Below are 18,868 nucleotides of genomic sequence, written 5' to 3' on the forward strand. Positions count from 1 at the left end.
AAATCATAAAAAAGACCGGCAAATTTGTAAAATAATAATAATCATTCATTATAAAATTTAAGATCTAGAAAGAACTAAATAAATTCCCTATTCTAATTATAAAAGGAAACTGAAAATTTTCACAATCGTAAAGTCCACTTGAACGAAAACACTCGAGATGAGAGATCGATAGTGCTCAATAAGACATATTAAAACAAAGAAATTTTCCGCACGGTTTAAAATAACGTTCATTGAAATTATAGGAAAAATGTCACAGACTACGAAAATCACAATTAACTTTATGAAAATGAAGCACGCCATTTACTAAAGTGACTGGGGAATCTGTGGCACTGGCGCTTCAGTGTTCTCAAAGTCGCAGTATAGGACGGACGTGTCTTGATTTAAATGAATCATGTAGCGATGTTTTGTCAAACGGATTAAATTAAAGTGAATAGTGTGTGTTCAAGATGCATGAAATGTTCACGATTTTTATTCAACTGTTGTTCACTTTTGAGGGTGAGTTTGAAGAGATTTTTTTATTGAATAAGCTAAACGTATTATAGAAATTATAAATTTGTAAAGTCCTCAAAGTTTTAATTAATTTCTTTTTCAATAAAGCTAGATATTAAAGTTTAGATTGGTTACGATTTTACAAAATTGTAAATTGAAACTTTTGTATTTTGAATTTTCCTTTGTTTGTGCGGTTTGTAGGTAACTGTTTTATTACAATAATCTAAAACTGATTTATAATACTAATATTAATACTTCCATATGATTATTTTATAATTCATTTGAGCAAATTGAGAAAAAGCTTAACTACAAGAAAACATAATCATATCACTTACTAACCCTAGTTTAGGCAACGAGGATTAAAGATAACGATTTTATAATATATTCAGATAAATAGAACGCACAAAATCCTCAGTATATGGTGTATATGAAGCCAAAATGACGTGGTGTGGACACATTTCTGAATCTATGTATCACACTGAAAGAAGATGCGATCTTCTACCATTGCATGCCTTGTAAGCCAAAGCAATTATCGAGAATCGAACTGTTACCTATTTTAGTTACGAATTGTTACCTATTTTAGTTACGAAACCATGGAATCCTCATGTTTTTTATAGGTTTATCATGTATACACGACATACTTATGACTTATGATTTTTATGATGGACATAATATCTAATATTATGTTATTATTTTTATAATATACTGTATCTTTGTATACACTATATTTTTAATTAGCTTTACACACAACGTTTTCACTATATATGGAAAATCTTTGAAGTTCTCTGAGCTGTCAGAAATTTTCCCTTTCATTCTATAATCTCAATCAACTGCCATGACAGGCCAAGGCCGACTTAAAACCAAATATCAACCAATTTGCAATATGCAACACTGATTTGATTTCACTCGTATATTGAAAATTTTCGCTTTTTGTTTTAAGAAACTTCTATACAAATATAGAAGTTTCTTATTTTATTTCTTAAATGAAGGTGTTCCATTTAAATGCTCAAATTGTTATCGAAATCATACATTTATTATTTAATACATCAATAATTTACTGATTTTTAAATACTAAGTTATTATGAAAACTATACCACTGTTATAATTTGTATTCGAAATTGTATTTATTCTATGATCGAAAGATACAGAAGAGTACTTACTTGTTAAAACGGTAGAAAAATATTGTTTTAGATTTTATGCATAAGTGCGATTGTGCTTAAACCTAAAAAAAATGACTACGCGCAAAATTGTTATTAATCGTTATAATATAATTTAGTATAACGATTAATTAAATCTAAACAAAAAATGGTTTTATTAACAGACAATAAGTCAAATCAATAAAGATCATTTGTGCAATTTGTAACGCGATCATTGCTTTTTCTCTGTGAATATTATCTAATATTTATGTAAAGACAAATATAATATACTAGTTTTTATATATTCTTATCCCGTGAATATCTTAATAAATTCCGATTTTTAGTTAGTATCATTTGTAACATTACAGTTACATTACAGTGATCGAAAAGTTATCCGTACTCGTTATTTAGTTTCCAGTCTTTGTTGCAGTTTATTGCTTAAACAGCTTGCGTTATGTTAATAAACATAAAAAAAGCATTTAAAACACAAAATAACATAACAGAATGCATATGCTTATTAAAAGAATGCATAGGATTAATGTGTTACTTAAATAAGTATCGGAATACACAGAAATTATAAACCAATATATGAAAACATTAAATTATGTCTGTAGAAACGTTATTCCAATGTTCTTGTTACACAAACATTTCTCACAAACACGCTTTTAACAAAAATATAGGTTTACATTTTTTTAGTATTGAAGTACAGGAGTTGAGTGATATCATAATTTGTGGCTCGCTTTGCTGTTTGAATTTCCTGGTATGTTTGATTTGCTATGAATGAAGGCAAATTGTATATTCTACTATAGGCTTTGGCTAACAATGATGATTACTGGTTAATTTAGTTCTTTAGTGTTAATATTTGAACATCGTAGGAACCGAGTGATCCGCTTCCTATACGAATAAAGTTGATGGCATCACATCACAACTTTGATATTTGGGTCTCATGTTTGCGAAATGTCCTAATCCAGATTTAGAAAAGAACAATTTAACAAATTATGCTGTGATATGTCTTATAACAATTGATAATTTTATTAGGTCATCCTTTATATAATGTGCATGTGTATTGTTTTTAAATAAATTGCAAAACGGAATTGGAGACTTTCGCTTGAATAACAATATACAAACAGTCATGTTCTCAGATGGCTTGGTTTGAAAGCTTCCATTACAATATATAACAACGCAAACGTTCTTACCTTAACAATGCTTCTTCTATGTAATCTTTATTACTGAAGGTCGTGCATGTCTTGTCCAAAGTATTTGCAATAGTCTCCTCCAACACCACATCTCGAATGCCTCTATTTTATTTCGGTCAGCTGAACGAATTGACCGAATTTGGTATTTTTCATAAATGCATGGTATGCAAAATACCAAAGTTCCGACGAGCCGGCTCTTGGTAGACGTATCTTCTAAACCTTTCTGTTTGCCGTATTCTTGCGCAAAGCATTGCTGCTGTCCTGCTGCTGGAAATTTGCCCACAAATTCAAAGTCCATCAATTCTCCAGAAAGTGAGAGGAGTCCAGCCCGATCAACTAATATGACTTTTGTCTTTCGCTTGCTTCCTAGTGGTAAACACATTCCGCCTCTTCCCGTATGGTTCCCGTTTACCTTAACAATATACATGTTATAATAATAAAAAAATTCAAAAGAATTTCTCATTTTCAAACACGTATCGAATTTGATTTAACGCTAAGATTGACTCTAAATCTTACCCTAATATTGCTTCATCGGCGGTTATATTTAATAAAAATTACATTTTAATCGCGCACATCCTTTTTAGGTCTGGGCTTCACATTTCTGTATCTGTTTCATTCATTTGTTAATCTAATAATTAACAAATGATTACCTACTTGTCTTAATAGGCAGCCTTCTATGCTTAAGACGCGCCGTCGCCTTTTGGGTCTAAGGCAAGCTGGTTTCCTCACGAATCGAGCGAATGTTAAATACGCACATAAAAAGGAAGTCCATTGGTTCACCGCCGGGGATCAAACCTATGACTTCTGGAATGAGAGCCGCACGCTAAAGCCAGTAGACTAACACAGTTATATTTAATACTTAATTACATAACAAATAAGAGTCTTAACGCACTCTTGGGGTATAATTATGAGGTAACCGGCATCCCTTAGGCACATGTCACGTCAGGCTCAAAATGGCTAATTATCTACTTACTTATTAGAAAAAACAAATAATAATGAAACGGATGTAATACTAATCTGAGGATAATAATGTAAATCAAAAGATGGCGCGGTTGATTTTAATTGCTTGACAGCATTTCTTGTCCAAGGCGCGCAGAGATGCCATGATAGCATGATGCATTACAAATTACACATCTCCGGCGATTTTGTTTTTAATTAAATAACTTAATTTGTACGAATGTGTCTTGAATAGTTATTTTGTAGATAATTGGTATATTTCCCCATAATTTTAGAAGCACAGCTTTGTAGACAATTCGGTGAAAATTGATTTTCAATATTATTCAAGGGTTTACGCAGTATTTCGAGTACTTTGTGTTCCGGTCATTTTATAACTGAAGAACGAACTTTTGGTATGTTATAAATTATATATATGCAGATTCTTACACAGTTAGCGGTGATAAATCTTAGGTCATTTCAACAGCTTAGGATTTAGGATTAAACTATCCTTTCAAGCAAAATTTTGTTTCGGCAGTAATATTGAATATGTCACTTCGTTTTATATAAAAGTGTATTCATTTTCATTGATCTAGTGTTTCACTTTCTTACTTGCGCGCATTAACTGAAGATTTCGTAGTGAAAATAAATAAAACACCTAAAAAGACTGTTTAGGTGACAGTTGTATTACAGTACATATGGTTTTGAAATAAAAAATGTAGACATTTGTAAAAACGCGGCAAAACAAAAGGCTTAAAGAATATTAAATGAATGACATATTGGTTTTCAGCCATTTATGTAGGATAAAAGTTTTTCATTGGTTTATGAATGTTAGATATTTATGGTTTTGTTCGGTATATTCGTAATATAAATCTATAATGAATAGTACCTATATAAAAAATACAAAAAAATTAATATAAAATGTTCCAACAAAAGTAAAACTAATATAATTAAGTATTAGCCGGCCACGTGTTTAAGGAATTTTTGACCTACATACATAAAAAAATAAGTGTGACGAACAATTGGGAGATAACCACCATGGCTTTCGCTCTGGTGTAGGTACACGAGAGGCTCTTTTTATTTTGAATTTCCTTGTACAGAAGTGTCAAGATATGCAGAATGACGTCTTCCTATGCTTTATAGACTATGAGAAAGCTTTTGACAAGGTTAAGCATGACGTTCTTATAAATAATTTAATTGACACCGGCCTTGATGAAAAGGATGTAAGAGTAATCTGGAACCTGTACAAAGACCAAAAAGCAACCGCGAAAGTGCATCACGAGGGAATGACTGATATCAGTATTCACCGTAAAGCTTGGAAAATTAAAGTCGGTGCTTAGAAGCATTTGAAATGTGGTGCTATCGTCGCATGCTTCGAATAAGTTGGATCAAGAAGGTCTCAAACGAGAAGGTTTTTAAACGAGTTGGAATGTCGAAAAAACTTATGTAGAACATAAAACCACTGAACGTTGCGTACCTGGGCCACGTGTTGCGCCATCAACCCTACCACCTCCTTAAATTAATAATAATGGATAAAATCCAGCGTAAACGGCGTGTTGAGAACATTGCTAAATCATGGCTTCGCAACTTTAGGGAGTAGAAAGAATATCGCAACTGTGGAAGTGGAGTAGCTGCATCTGGCGTAGGACAAGAGACCCTTCAATAGACTGACGGTCAACCTCCAGGAATGGAGATGTACTAAAAGAAAATGAAGAGAATTTATGTGCATAAGTAAGATAACAATAAATAAAAGCGATGGCTAATAAGCCTCCAGAACAGCCACGAAAGACAGCTACCGCAGCCCATAGATACGTTAGTGGGTACCTTTAAGAGAGGAGTTTTTTTAAATTTTATAGTATAGGATAGAGGCGAAAGGAAAATAGTTTAGTGTTTAATTTAATTACGTTCGAAATATGAAAACTTAGGTAAATCTGATACCTGTAATTAAAATGACAAAGGCACATTATATAACTATGACATTACATAGTTTGAATAACTTGAGCTCATTTATATAGTCTCGACAAGTTGAGCCAGGAGCACCGAAGCGAAGAGCCGGCTGGCTTTGTTTAAACAACTTCTATTGGTTAGATCGCTTACAATTGTGTTGTATAAAAATATTTTATGTAGAAATTTATGTAGAAATACGAATGTTATAGAAGAGAAAAGCATTGACCGAAAAAGTAATAAACTTAAAAAAGAATTTCTTTGGGTGACTTGATGCGTCTCCTTTCTACTTGAAAAATTACAAGTTTATGAGTGATAGCTTTGATCCCCTTCCCGTTATCGGATTCTGTTGGAAAGTCTTTTAAAATCTATGCCATAGGTATCACATCCTATTGTCTACCTCTTCCTCCGTAAATAAATACATATCATACATTTATATGACAAGTATGTCACTGTTTGATAAAATAATTTTCTGTATTACTTGTGATATATTAATTATAAGCGCATTAGACTTCGACATAATTTATATAATATAATTTAAATGACGACAATTAAAATATTTCTTAACTAAAAAGTATGTAATCTCGGATACTATACCAAAGCCATAACATTATATTCGCGTTGTTAATACTAAAAAACAACAAAGGTTAGTAAGAAATTCTTTAAAAAAAATAAGTAATAATATCGTGCTTGTAATGACTGACTTCCTTCTTTACGAATATACAAGTATTACAAATAAATGTTTAATTAAAACAGTTCCATTCAATATCATCCTTCTAGAGTCTCAAGATCAAATTCAAATACTGCCAGTAATTTCGCTCCAATAGATCGGAGCATTATGTGATTCATAAATACAATTTGCAATTCAGCAACGTTTTTAAATAATTATGGTAACTAGACATCCTGTTAAAAATAGTCAATCTTTTACTTATTCAATAGTAAAAAGTTTTTTTCATTGGATTAATTCTAAGCAAAAATATAGTTTTCGTATCAGTTATATAACTTTAATAAATCGTATGGAAGGTTTACATTTAAACGTTTACCTTTTGTTAGTATTTCTTTAAACATAACTTCGTTTGTGACTGAGGAGTGAAAGACTTGAAAACAAATTATCAAACGCTTGCATTTGTTTATTAATAATATACTTAATTCCTTTAATAATAAAAACCAGTTAAAATAATTATTTTATTTTATTTTGAATACTATGAACAATCATACAATTTTAAATGTTGGAATATTATAAAAACCTAGTCCAGCCATAAATTCAGTTACGAATGAAAATGCATTTTTTTTGTTTAATGAAGTAATGTAATATTATTAAAGTTTATACATACATATTTAATAAAGTCTCAGCAAAAAAATTAAAAAATATTCTCTTCGAAACCACCTCTGGCTTTTATCTGTTTGGTTACGAATCCATGGAGTTACGCACTGTTTTCCAGGGAAATTTAACCACTGCTTGCTCGAAAGATTTTTAAGAGACTTAATGTCATCGTGTCGTTTAGAGCGGGCCATGTCCTCTAAAACCATAATTCAAAGTCTAAAAGATTTAGCTTTAGCTGATATAAAGTCATGTGATCAGGTACAGAATCCTGCTGGAAAGTCCACGGTATTGTTTTAAAAGTGTATTGCTGAGAGGTTTCACAACATGACCTTAGACTATCTTGATGCACTTTGGCTGAAGTTTTCACTCCTTTTTCACAAAATTTACTTTTGTGACTCCTTGATAAAACGAGCCCCACGAAACCATCACTGACGCATGATGATGATCACGTGGTACCTTCCCGACCACTTGAGCAGCTTTTTTAGAATTGTGAGCGTACACTTTATCATTTTACCCATTGTAGTGTTATTCAATCGTGACATTTTTTTCATCGGTAAAGAGGACATTTCTGTGCTTTTCATGATTCGATCCACTCTCTTTAATTGAAATATTGATGTAAGGCGTGTTTAATATGCGACAGAAACAAAAAGATCGAGACAAAAAATCATATCACAAGAAATTAATCTTCATTTCTTATTATATGATTTTTTGCCCCCTTTTTGGTCCTCGACAGACGAAATGTTGATAGTTTGATATACGAACATACGGCTGATGCCAAGCTTGTGAAGTGTCTAGAATATGACCGACGGCTCCATACCCGCTTTGTGCAAGGTGATCACTGCAATCCTATTTTCTTAAACACCCCATTCCATAGTGTAATTTGATAATGAACACGATAAAATATGTGAAATGGCGCAAAATCGAAAGAAGTTTAAAAAAATATATATCTGTTCCAAATCCAAAACAATTAAAAAGTTGATAAATAACTAAATTTCGTTTTCTTTCATATTTTTGTGTATATGTACATACTTACTTATGTCTTCTTTTTCATATATATTGTTTATCTATGTAATCTGTTTTGTCAATTTTTTTGTTTTATAATATGTATGTTAAGCTGTAAGATTATTTAATTTTTCAGTTTAATAAGATGGTAATTAATTAAATAAATTCGAAAGCAAAAATATAACTTAACATGATGTAAAATACTTGTAAGGAGAAATAATTATTTATCTAAAAATACTTACGATATTTTTTGGTACAGTTTAAACCACCATTGTTCTCAGACATGAATGTAAAATTCTTATAAGCCCCTTCAATTGATGGTAGGATCATAAGTTTCATCAGCAGTATGCTCCAATTGAGTTCAAATATTGCAAGTTGGAGCATCTAGAATTCAACAGATCATTTCAACTCCAACAAAGTTGTGGACCGAGATTCTTTTACTGAATTGAAGTTTAAAAACTGAAGTTTAAGTGGTTTTTTGCTTTAATTTGAGGTCATGGAAATGTTAATTCACTAGTTGAATAAAATCTAAGTCTAAATCGTAAGGAAACATTACATTAAGAGCTACGAGTGGATTGACATATTTAAATTGTCTTGACTATGTTTTTTGCCAAGAAGTATAAAAATAAATTAGCTATTATTTGTCTTGTCAATTTACCGGGAAAGGATAATTAGCTGAGGATTTACGCAGGTGAAGCTTTTAATACATCTAGTTAAATATAATAAACGAAACACACAGACTTTATCAGAAAGATTACATTTTTCACGTCAGATATTATTGTATATAAATAAAATAGAGTCACGTATGTAAACACAGTGCTGTGTATTCTAATACAAGGAAAAACGTGTTTAATTAAAAGTGTAGCTGCTTGCTTCTTTGTATACATAATGTTTCGTTTAATAATTAAGTAATCGTGTATGTAGTCATCAACTATAAGCTTGAACAAACCTTTTCAGGCAATAAATGTCATATGATTGAATAACCATAATTTACCTATAGGTATTTGCACTGTTGTCAAGTCAATAAGGTTCAAAATGCTCATTTGTAGTCGTGTGTAAGGTGGTTAAAATAATTAGTGTTTTTCAAATTCATATTTGAAAGTCATTAATGTTGAAGTTTTCGACGAGGCTTCTATGAAGTTCAAAACAGTTAAGCCAATAATATTAGAATGTGCCCTTAAGTATTAGTGTTAGTAGTAAGTAGACTCACTAGACCACACTTTAGAAGGATTAAAATAAATAATCAGTGAAGGAATATTAAATGCGCGCATAGAAACTAAGTTTATTAGTGCACAGCCGGGGTTGTAGCTGCGGCCTCAGGGATGGCGCAGGCTAAAGCCACTAGGCCAGGCCAGCACTGCTTTTTAAAAAGCTTAGATATTGTTATATTCAGTTACGAAATTAATAATAATATATATGTCGCAGTAAAGTAGTTAAATCAGAGAGTTAATTGAATCTCTGGACAGTGAATTAAATGTCTATATTTAATCAAGTCGCTAGCATTTTGATTTAAATAAAGCAGCGTCGAAAACGTTACACTATCTGTCTGACCGAAAGTCAGCGTATTGATTAACAATGTAAAACAAGATGATAAAACAAGCCTCCGCCATGATTATTTAATTTGTTATTGTTATTTCGGTATGATCGTGAAGAACTGAGAGCTTGGAAATTCCATGTTTTGCTTTATTGTAAATAGTTAGGTTAGGTTAGTCTTGTTCCCCTGTCCCTGCTGGTGTAAAATATTGTAGGCATATGCGTAAAAGCATTTCCTGACGTTAAAAAAAAGGTTAGTCTTGTTGCCTAGGAACGTTTAGGAAATTCGTTTAACGTTTCGTTCACTCACTTGTCTGACGGAACTTGATTGAATATCGACATTTAATTATCTGTCTAGAGGTTCAGTTAACTCTCTGATTTAACTACTTTACTGCGACATATACACAATAAGCCGTAATTCGACAAAATGTGGACGGCCCTCTCGCATTGTCTTGGGATCAACAATTTTATCCTTATCTATAATGGAATTAGACTTCATTAGATTTCAGTGGAACTTAATATTTTTTTTATCGTTCGAAATTTTATTACGATATTTAAGCACATCGCTAATCGTAAAATACGATCGAAAGCGAACATAATGAGATATATTTAAATATGGCTGTGAAAAAAGTAAACTATTTAACCAATGAATAAAACCATACATACCACTTTACATCGACTCGGCTAATTGGGCTGTGTATTGCACTTTATGCCTGGTTAATTAGGAAAATGTGATAGTATAAAATTTCCATTTTTCCTCTTTGATGTTTACAATTAATTAAATGTGTTTAGTCAGAATATCTTCTCAAATGATCTTTGTTTATGCAGATATTAATAGAAATAATTGTTTTTACTTTGCTAATTGTCAGGTGCCATTTCTGTTACTGTTGAATTGGTTAAAACATTTTGCAATTATTATCTACCTACTACAAGATACTGAAATTATATTACAATGAATTATTTATCTCTACCACTGCCAAGGTTTTCTTTTATGTAAAAGATTCGCCATCATATAAAGTGTATATCGCTGAATTTGATTTCCATATAAATTTTAGGTAATATAACGCTCATTATGGCATAACTCAAACAAGTTCTAGAAGCTAAACAATCAATGTAGCAACAATAATTATATTTAATTTATTCATTACAAACGTTTTACCATCAAAGCAATGAAACATCAATATTTTATTTCTTTAAAAAAAATGTTTAAAATTTTGTCTAAACAGTGGAGTTAACTGTAAAAATTGTTTTATGTGAGTGATGATAATACTCACACTGGGATGTACTCCTTCTGTACACCACACGACGTCACCCTTGATATTCAACGTCACCCTCGCTATTCAAATAACAGATTGGAAAAAGTTCCTAAAATTTATGAGGACAATAATTTCAGCCAATATATTTAATTAGAAATTATTAAACGAAAATTTTAACCGCGACGAACAAATTATTATATGTAAGGTAACCGTATTACCGTTATATTAATAACACATGAACAATTATTTAATTTTAATGAAAATATAAATACATACGAGCTTACACGCAAAATAATTTATTGGAAAATATAATTTGTATTCAGGTTACGTTTGAAGTCGGCCTTTATCATAGCTACAAGTGACGCAAAATTATAATAATTCGTTTAAATACGGTCCTGAAATAGGGTTGCCGCGAAAATAAAATTTGATTTTGTTAATCTACATAAATTACGGTTTCGAGGAAATATTGTTTAGTTGGTAAAGATTTTGTTGCTTATCGTTTTACTATTTGAGTCTAACGCTACGACTTTATACTAAAATATTTATTTAAGACATTGACAATTTTGCAGGTTAACATTTTGTTAGTAGCTAGTCAAATCCAATTGTAAAGAACAATTTTATTTCAATCAATCTGGTGATAAAATCTCTCTTGATGATTAAATTCTTAGAAGAGTTTTAAAATGACAATCGACTCGTTTTGATTAGGGTTGTCTCTAAATATTAAGAACCTAGAGTCTTAGTTGCAGACTTATTTTTTGTATGGATTTGAGTGTAATTTTCTTATCAAATGGGGCCACCTTCATTTTAAGGCGCCTTTTCAACTCGATAGGTAACAAAGAAGCTCGGTTTCAATAAGTAATCAATCAATTCAAATCGCGATTAACGTTTGAATGACTTTTGGTGGAAAGACATTTTTTATACAATCTTTTAGAAATGATTATAGATCTTTATTTTACCGATACACGGTTTCAGTTAGAACTTGTATTAATATTTACATTTACATTTGAAATATATAAAATATATAGAATAATGTGTGTAGGTGTTCTTAAGTAGATTACACAAACTATTATGTGTGAAACATCCACAATAAAATGATCTTTGCATTTTATACAATTCTACATTGTGACAGCCCTTCCCGAAATTATTCACAAGACAGTATTGGAATTTTAATTAAGCTGAAAATTATTTAATGATCTTAATTTAACATGGAAAATCACATTAGAAAATTAGTATAACTGATATAATGGTAATTTTAACTTTAATGACTAAAATAGCGGTTTGCCATTACTTTTTGTAATGACAGTTACAATAATAGAAAGTTGATTTTCTTGGCACCCACAATGCTGGAGTTTGAATACTGGGAAAGTATTTGCATACTAGACTCGTCTTGTGCCTTTGAATCTACTGAGATTGTCTATACTTTATCATGTTCAAGCAGACAAGTCCCCAAGTCTATGTCTCCCAGTCAATTAATTGAAACTCATAATTGTTTGATTTTATATAGTTTAGAAATTATTATTTTGTTTATACATTCCACTTTTATCAAGATCGATTTTGATTGATGGGTGTGATAGATCTAGATCAAAAATTACATTTAATTGATGATCTTTGCTTGATGAATTCGAGCGGAAAACACTATGTGATAAAATCGATCTGATGATGAAGACCTAATGGTTTTCATAGTAAGGTGGGAGTACATACATAAATGTGCGTGGCTGTGAGACCACAGAGACGTGACTTAACAGCCAAGCTGACAGTCGCTTCTTCTTCGAACCATCATAATAAAGATTAAGTATATAAGAATTGTTACTCGAAAATGCGTGGGTGGCATAGATAAACGAAATACTGAAAAATACCTTTTAATGATTGTCCTTTTACCACAGCAAACAAAGGTTTAAAATACGTTCGAAATTTAAATCAAATTTTCAAAAGGGTTTTGTTTTTTCCATATCCATCATTTATCAGGAATCCATTAAGTAACTGAAAGCGCTGGCGTCACAGGAAGGATTAAGTATTAAAGATTAATAGAAAATTCGCAGATAAGAATTTAAGCAGGGTTGCGACATTTACGTTATTGTAACTATAAATAATTGAATATTCCTTTTTAAAATTGGATTTTGCCAATGTACCATAAAGAAGAAACTAAAAAATGGGAAAAATAATAAAACAAGTGATAATATGGCAAAATAATGCTAATGTGTACCCATTTTAGCTGCTTCAATTTGTATAATATGATATTTTAGTAGACATGGATTTTTTGATTTGTTAATTCCATAATATGTCTTAACAATTTTATTAAGAGTATCAACTGTGAACTGATTATTTTAACGCTTGTCTGAAGAAAAGGATTACTCGTACTAGTATCGTAAATTTAAAAAAAAAATGTGTGCGTGTACTAGTGTACACACGTAAAAAGTGAAACTTTTTTATAACCTTATTTTTCGAAAAATGGTTAAATAAAGTTAATTTAGATGAAGTTTAACAAAAGGCTTTTATTATCATAGACGTGAATACAAATAATACAATTATTTCATTTTACCTTATTACTATTGCTTTATTATTACAGAATGTCATTAATTGTAATAGAATTATTGCCGTTATTATTCTATATTATTTATTGTTATAGTTATTATATATTTTTGTTAATCATGGCTTCGAATCTCTTCGAATGGTAAACGCTAAAATATGATGGTAATTTTTTTCCAACGCCGTTAAAGAAGTTTCACTTCAATAATTGGTCGTATCCCTTACTTAAACATAATAAAGTAATAGAAAAAATTTATGATGTTTTGACAGTGTGATGATTTTAGTGAAATTATATTTGTTTAATTATTATACAGTTAAATAATAATCGTATAAAAATGCTTCATAGGAATAATACTAAATCTATTGCTAAAGTCTTTGAGACGTTATTGAAGATTTATCAGTTCAATAAAATATTCTATTCAATATCTACCCCTCACTATAGTTTAAAACGAGAGTAATGCCTGCGCTTTTGTAAATAAAATGGAAGTTTGAATAAATTTCCGATAATATATCTCTTTCATTTGATCGAGAATCTAATTTATCTAAAAATTATATTTGGCAGTAGTAGACAAATCCTCTTTTATAAATTGTAAACTCGAAACTGTATATTAATTTTAGTATTGGAGCCATATACAACTGCCGCGTAGCTGCTTCTACGAAGCATCGTAGCAACAATACGATTTTTCGTAGATGTTACGCACTATACAGAATGTTTCTTGTAATTAAATATGTTATATTTATAATGTTTTAGCAATAGTATCAAAGAGGATTTAAACTATTTATCTACAGTGAAATATAATAATAATTTCAAATACTTTTAGACTCATATTTCATTCTCATTCTTTTTAGGGATATGTGTTCCCTTTTTTGGCAAAGGCCTCCTACAAATCCCATCATTCCTATCCCAATATGCCACTCTCTGCCATGTACCACCGGCTGTTTCCTTAATTTGGTGCAGTAAAGTTAAAAATATCTATAAATAAATCTGTGTCATGCGATGAATCATTAGAAGGATATCGTGAAAGTTTTACGAGTATACTACCTTAGTACCAAACGAAGTATTAGTCTTAAACTTGCTTATGTTGTGGCAGCAAAAGTCAAATAACCCGCCCAAACAATTTCCTCTAAATATACCGCATGTTTTAAACCATTCGGAAGTCACTATCATCGATTCGTTTGGTTGGTGAGCGTCCAAACCACTTAATTTCCTGGTTGAAAGCAATTTTTATGAAACGGGCAAGTGAATATAGAATAACGAGTGGTTGGAAACGCCAAACGGCGCTTACAATATGGAAAACGTGTTTGCCAAAAGTTATCGCGCTGAACTTAGCTCTCATTAAAAGTTGAATGCTTTAAATGTAAGATGGCGCAAATAACAATTCAGGTTAATGTAATTTGGAAGATATTAAGTTTTAATGCGTTAATTTTGAATATGAAAACCTGTGTATTTTTTTGTTAGACTTTATAATTAAATCAAACAATGAAACAACCTAATACATATTAGGTGTTGACGTAACATTATTATACAACCATCAACTACTACCAACTAATAACATTGTTGTCTATTTTCAAGTCCCAAAACTGTATACAATCTATCAACTAGTTATCGCTAATTTAATTATGCGGGTAAATTACTGTAAATATGTTGAATGTTATTCATATTTAAACACCACCAATGATCTTTTATAAGGCTATTTATGATTACAACTTTCATAAGTCTTTTAGTGATTATTCCATATAATATAATGTATCCAACGCTAAAATATTATTGTACAACTAAAGCGCTATTTCATTCAAATAATAAACGATACTGAAAGAGGCCAATGATTACATTATTATCTATTCTGGATTAGTAAAAACAGGTTTAATGAGAAGTTATAAATAGCAAGGTATTAATTTTGTGATCATTGGGTTAGAACAAAATCTTGATAAATATTCTATACATTGTTTTTACGGAAATATTTAAGTCAATCATAGTCAAAGTAAAAAAAATATTTTATCATATAGGTAACACAATGTACACTTGTGAACGTCAAAAAAAGAAATATACATTAACTGCTTTTAATTGTCCATTTACTGCCAGTTCTCAAATCGAGGGCGTAGAACGGAAGAGAAGAACTGGCAATAAACTTTCCGTCATTCTTTTTAATCGCCAAGTTTTTACAACGTTTACACAACGTTTTTTTGTTATACAACGTTTGCAACGAGCAACCATACCACCATGTTCCACATGGCATCTTATGTAATAATTAATAATAAAATACATTAACAACAAAGATTTGTCTCAGATTGTCAAAGATCCTCTATCAGCAGGAGGTATGGTGAAATAGAAGCACTCACTTACATTCTCGTGGGAAGTAAATACCACTTATTATAAATATTATTACAATGTACAGCCCAAACGAATGTTGATCTTTAGCGTTAATATTAGTCCGCACTAAACTGGTTAACTGTTCCGGATGAGCAATTAGGTCAGAAAGAGCTTTGAAATGTTACAGTTATAAAAACGGCTCAAAACTCTTTGAAAATAAGGATCTTTACATTTCTTATGTAAATTTGTCTAATTGGAGGTTTTAAATTTTACATAAAACTTTCAGCTTGTAAATATGTTAAATGTTAAGGTAAAGATTGCGATTTTCTTTCCATTCGTGGCGTTTCTAAACTTTTAACATGATTTACATAGGTCAGCGATTGAAAGGCCTTTTCAGAAATCTTGGTCAGGAGAGTACTACACCAGATTAATACATTTTATTATTAGTCATTCCTTAAAGATGCTAAATGTTATATACAATAAACTATGTAAATAATGAATGAAATTTGCGCTTTTATGGTCTTATTTTTTGTAATCTAAGTATAAATCAACCATTGTCGTTGATAATGAAATAAAAAAAATCAATGGCACTACAAGCTTTTTAGGTCTGGGTCTCAGATTTCTGTATCTGTTTCATGATCATTTTTTAATCAAATAGGCAAGTAGGTGATCAGCATTCTGTGCCTGACGCACGCCGTCGACTTTTTGGGTCTAAGGCAAGCCGGTTTCCTCACGATGTTCTCCTTCACCGTTCGAGGTAATGTTAAATGCGCGTATAGAAAGAAGATCCATTGGTGCACAGCCGGGGATCGAACCTATAACCTCAGGGATGAAAGTCGCACGCTAAGGCCCACACTGCTGTTGATAATGCAATATTTGTTGAATATATTTAGACGTCTTCACTGTTTTTAAAAAAAAGTTAAAATTATTCTCTAATATTTTAGTTTTTAAAGACATATATTGAATATGTTTATATAACTAGAAATAGTGCGCGTTTTGAATCAGGTTTAAACAGATTTTTATATTTTAATTACACTTGGTTAAATGCTTTGAAACTCGTTGGCAAAAGCCAAATTGTTTGTATAAATAATATTTATACATTACTAGTACACTTAAAATCACAGTAATTTATTCTTATCACGTTTTATAAGAGGAAGAATTTTAGAAAAAAAAATGTATTACAATATATAGTGTAAAGTAAATCTCCATACAACCTTCCTTAAGAGGTGTTATAACGCGAAGGACTGGAGTACTAATTATACATTGTTTGCATAGGGAAATTTTCACTGTCTCTTTGTTTTAGTTCGTAAAGCGTCACATAATCTAAAGGTATATAGTTGAATTACGTAATAGTATATTCTTTATTTAATCACTTTTAAAATAAGTCGAATAAGTAAGAAGTCCCCGGTTCTTATAATCAATTGAACTTCATAAGTTGTGCTTATAATAAAAAGAAAATGCACGCGATAGATTATAAAAATGCCCAAATCGTTTAACTGCGCTTACATTTTAGGAACTGGATGAGATCCCATCCATGTCCTATAACAAAACTTGGATTTTATAACCACCTGTGAAGTCTACCCTGGCGAAATAGGTACTTATTAAATCAGACCAGCCATGTAATACGTTGTTGGCTTTCATTTTTAAAAAAATTGTGAAAATGAAAGCCAATTGCAACTTACTTCAATTAAATCAATGAATTTTTTTAAATGTTTATTTATTTCTTAAAGGCATATTTTTATTTATATGTCGCATTGATTTTGGTTTTTTCTTTATGGTCATAAAAAAATTAGGCCTCAAATGGTGGAAAATTTAAACTTTGAGTTTTCCCAAGTCGGAGGGCTCTACTAGGGCTTAGGAACGAATTGCCAAACTAATTTAATAAAAAATAATGCTCTGTGACGGTTTAATTTTGAGTATCAGTATCAGTTATGTACAGTAATTTGAGTATCAGTTATATATATAAAAAACAGTAAATAATACAAAACCAATTTTTCATTTGGAACGCAACTTGCATCGTCACCGTAAGAAATATTTTTACGTCTCAAAACTTCTATCGATCTAATAATTGCCTTCGTGACTTGGGAAAAACTAATATATGAAAATACATTAGTTCTACAAAAGGCATTTTGTCTTGAAAAATGTAGTCGAAGATTTTAAAGAATATATTTGTTTCGAGAAATATTAAAAAAGTTATAAGGAAGTGGAAAACATCGCTATTCGTTCGTATATATTTAATATATAATAATATAACATCCATGATCGTCGTAGACGCTTTCAATTCAATGTATGGTGTTGCGGAGGCAAAACATTATGTCACCAACTGACCCACGTGTATCATTTATAGGATCATAGAGTTAAGCTAAATAGTGTTACAGTACAATTATACAGATTAGATAACTTGTTATTACACAATGATTCGATAGACTATAACAATCAAGAGTATTGAAGTGAAAGTCGATAGTTTGCTAGCTACAATGTTACTCGTAATATCATAGTAGATTCCTGTTAGCTATCAGTAAAATATTTACTGACCTTCTTTTAATCTAGAGTTTTAATTTCAATGTCTAAGCTTTCTTTGAAATAATGTTTTTTACAAGCACAAATATTTTCGCTGAAAACTGTCAGAAATGAATATTAGAATTATTGGCACAAGGTCTCTCTTGAGAATTCCAGAATTCCTTAATCCTGATAAATTCTTAGATGATTTGTTCTATAACATGCGACTCAGGGATTATTTGGCTATGTACCTATTGGTTTGGCCAAATACTTTGCTGTTACTAAACTAAACTAAAGGGAAAGAATGTCGGTCCCGTAATTATGGCCTTTAATTTAACTTTAGATACCAAAATTGTTCCAAATGTGGTTTGAGACACAATTCTAAATAAGACGCAAAACATTTCTTGTGTAATAATGAAACCAAATTAGTATGTTATGTTTTCTATAATTAGGTGGATTCAAATTTACGTAAGCGTAAATTCTATAACAATAATCTCAATAGCCGTTGTTGAGTCGAGTATATTAATTGAATAATCTCAATTCGAAACACAGATTAACACACATTATAGTAATGGTACTAAACAGTTTCAATACGGAATGTATTATCTATGGAATCCGAACTTTGATTAACAATTAACATACAATGCAGCTTTGTTAAGCTTCTGTTTTGTAAATGACCAGTGTATAAACGCTATTTGTTAATCTTTCAAAGGGATTTT

The 18,868-nt window shown here is 30.8% G+C and overlaps 1 protein-coding gene across 3 annotated transcripts in view; it reads left to right on the forward strand.

The window, feature by feature from the left end:
* Nucleotides 1-18,868, forward strand: part of LOC123711801 — a 91,457-nt gene that overhangs the window by 20,704 nt on the left and 51,885 nt on the right. Inside the window, exon 1 of one of the 3 annotated variants that reach the window (XM_045664600.1) lies at nucleotides 364-495. The exons of the other annotated variants lie outside the window; for them this stretch is intronic. Coding sequence (XP_045520556.1) covers nucleotides 447-495 — 49 coding nt within the window. The 5' untranslated portion in view covers nucleotides 364-446. Of the gene's footprint in view, nucleotides 1-363; nucleotides 496-18,868 lie in introns of those variants that run through there. 3 annotated transcript variants of the gene reach the window in all.

This window comes from Pieris brassicae, chromosome 7 (assembly GCF_905147105.1).
Source record: "Pieris brassicae chromosome 7, ilPieBrab1.1, whole genome shotgun sequence".
Taxonomy (NCBI): domain Eukaryota; kingdom Metazoa; phylum Arthropoda; class Insecta; order Lepidoptera; family Pieridae; genus Pieris; species Pieris brassicae.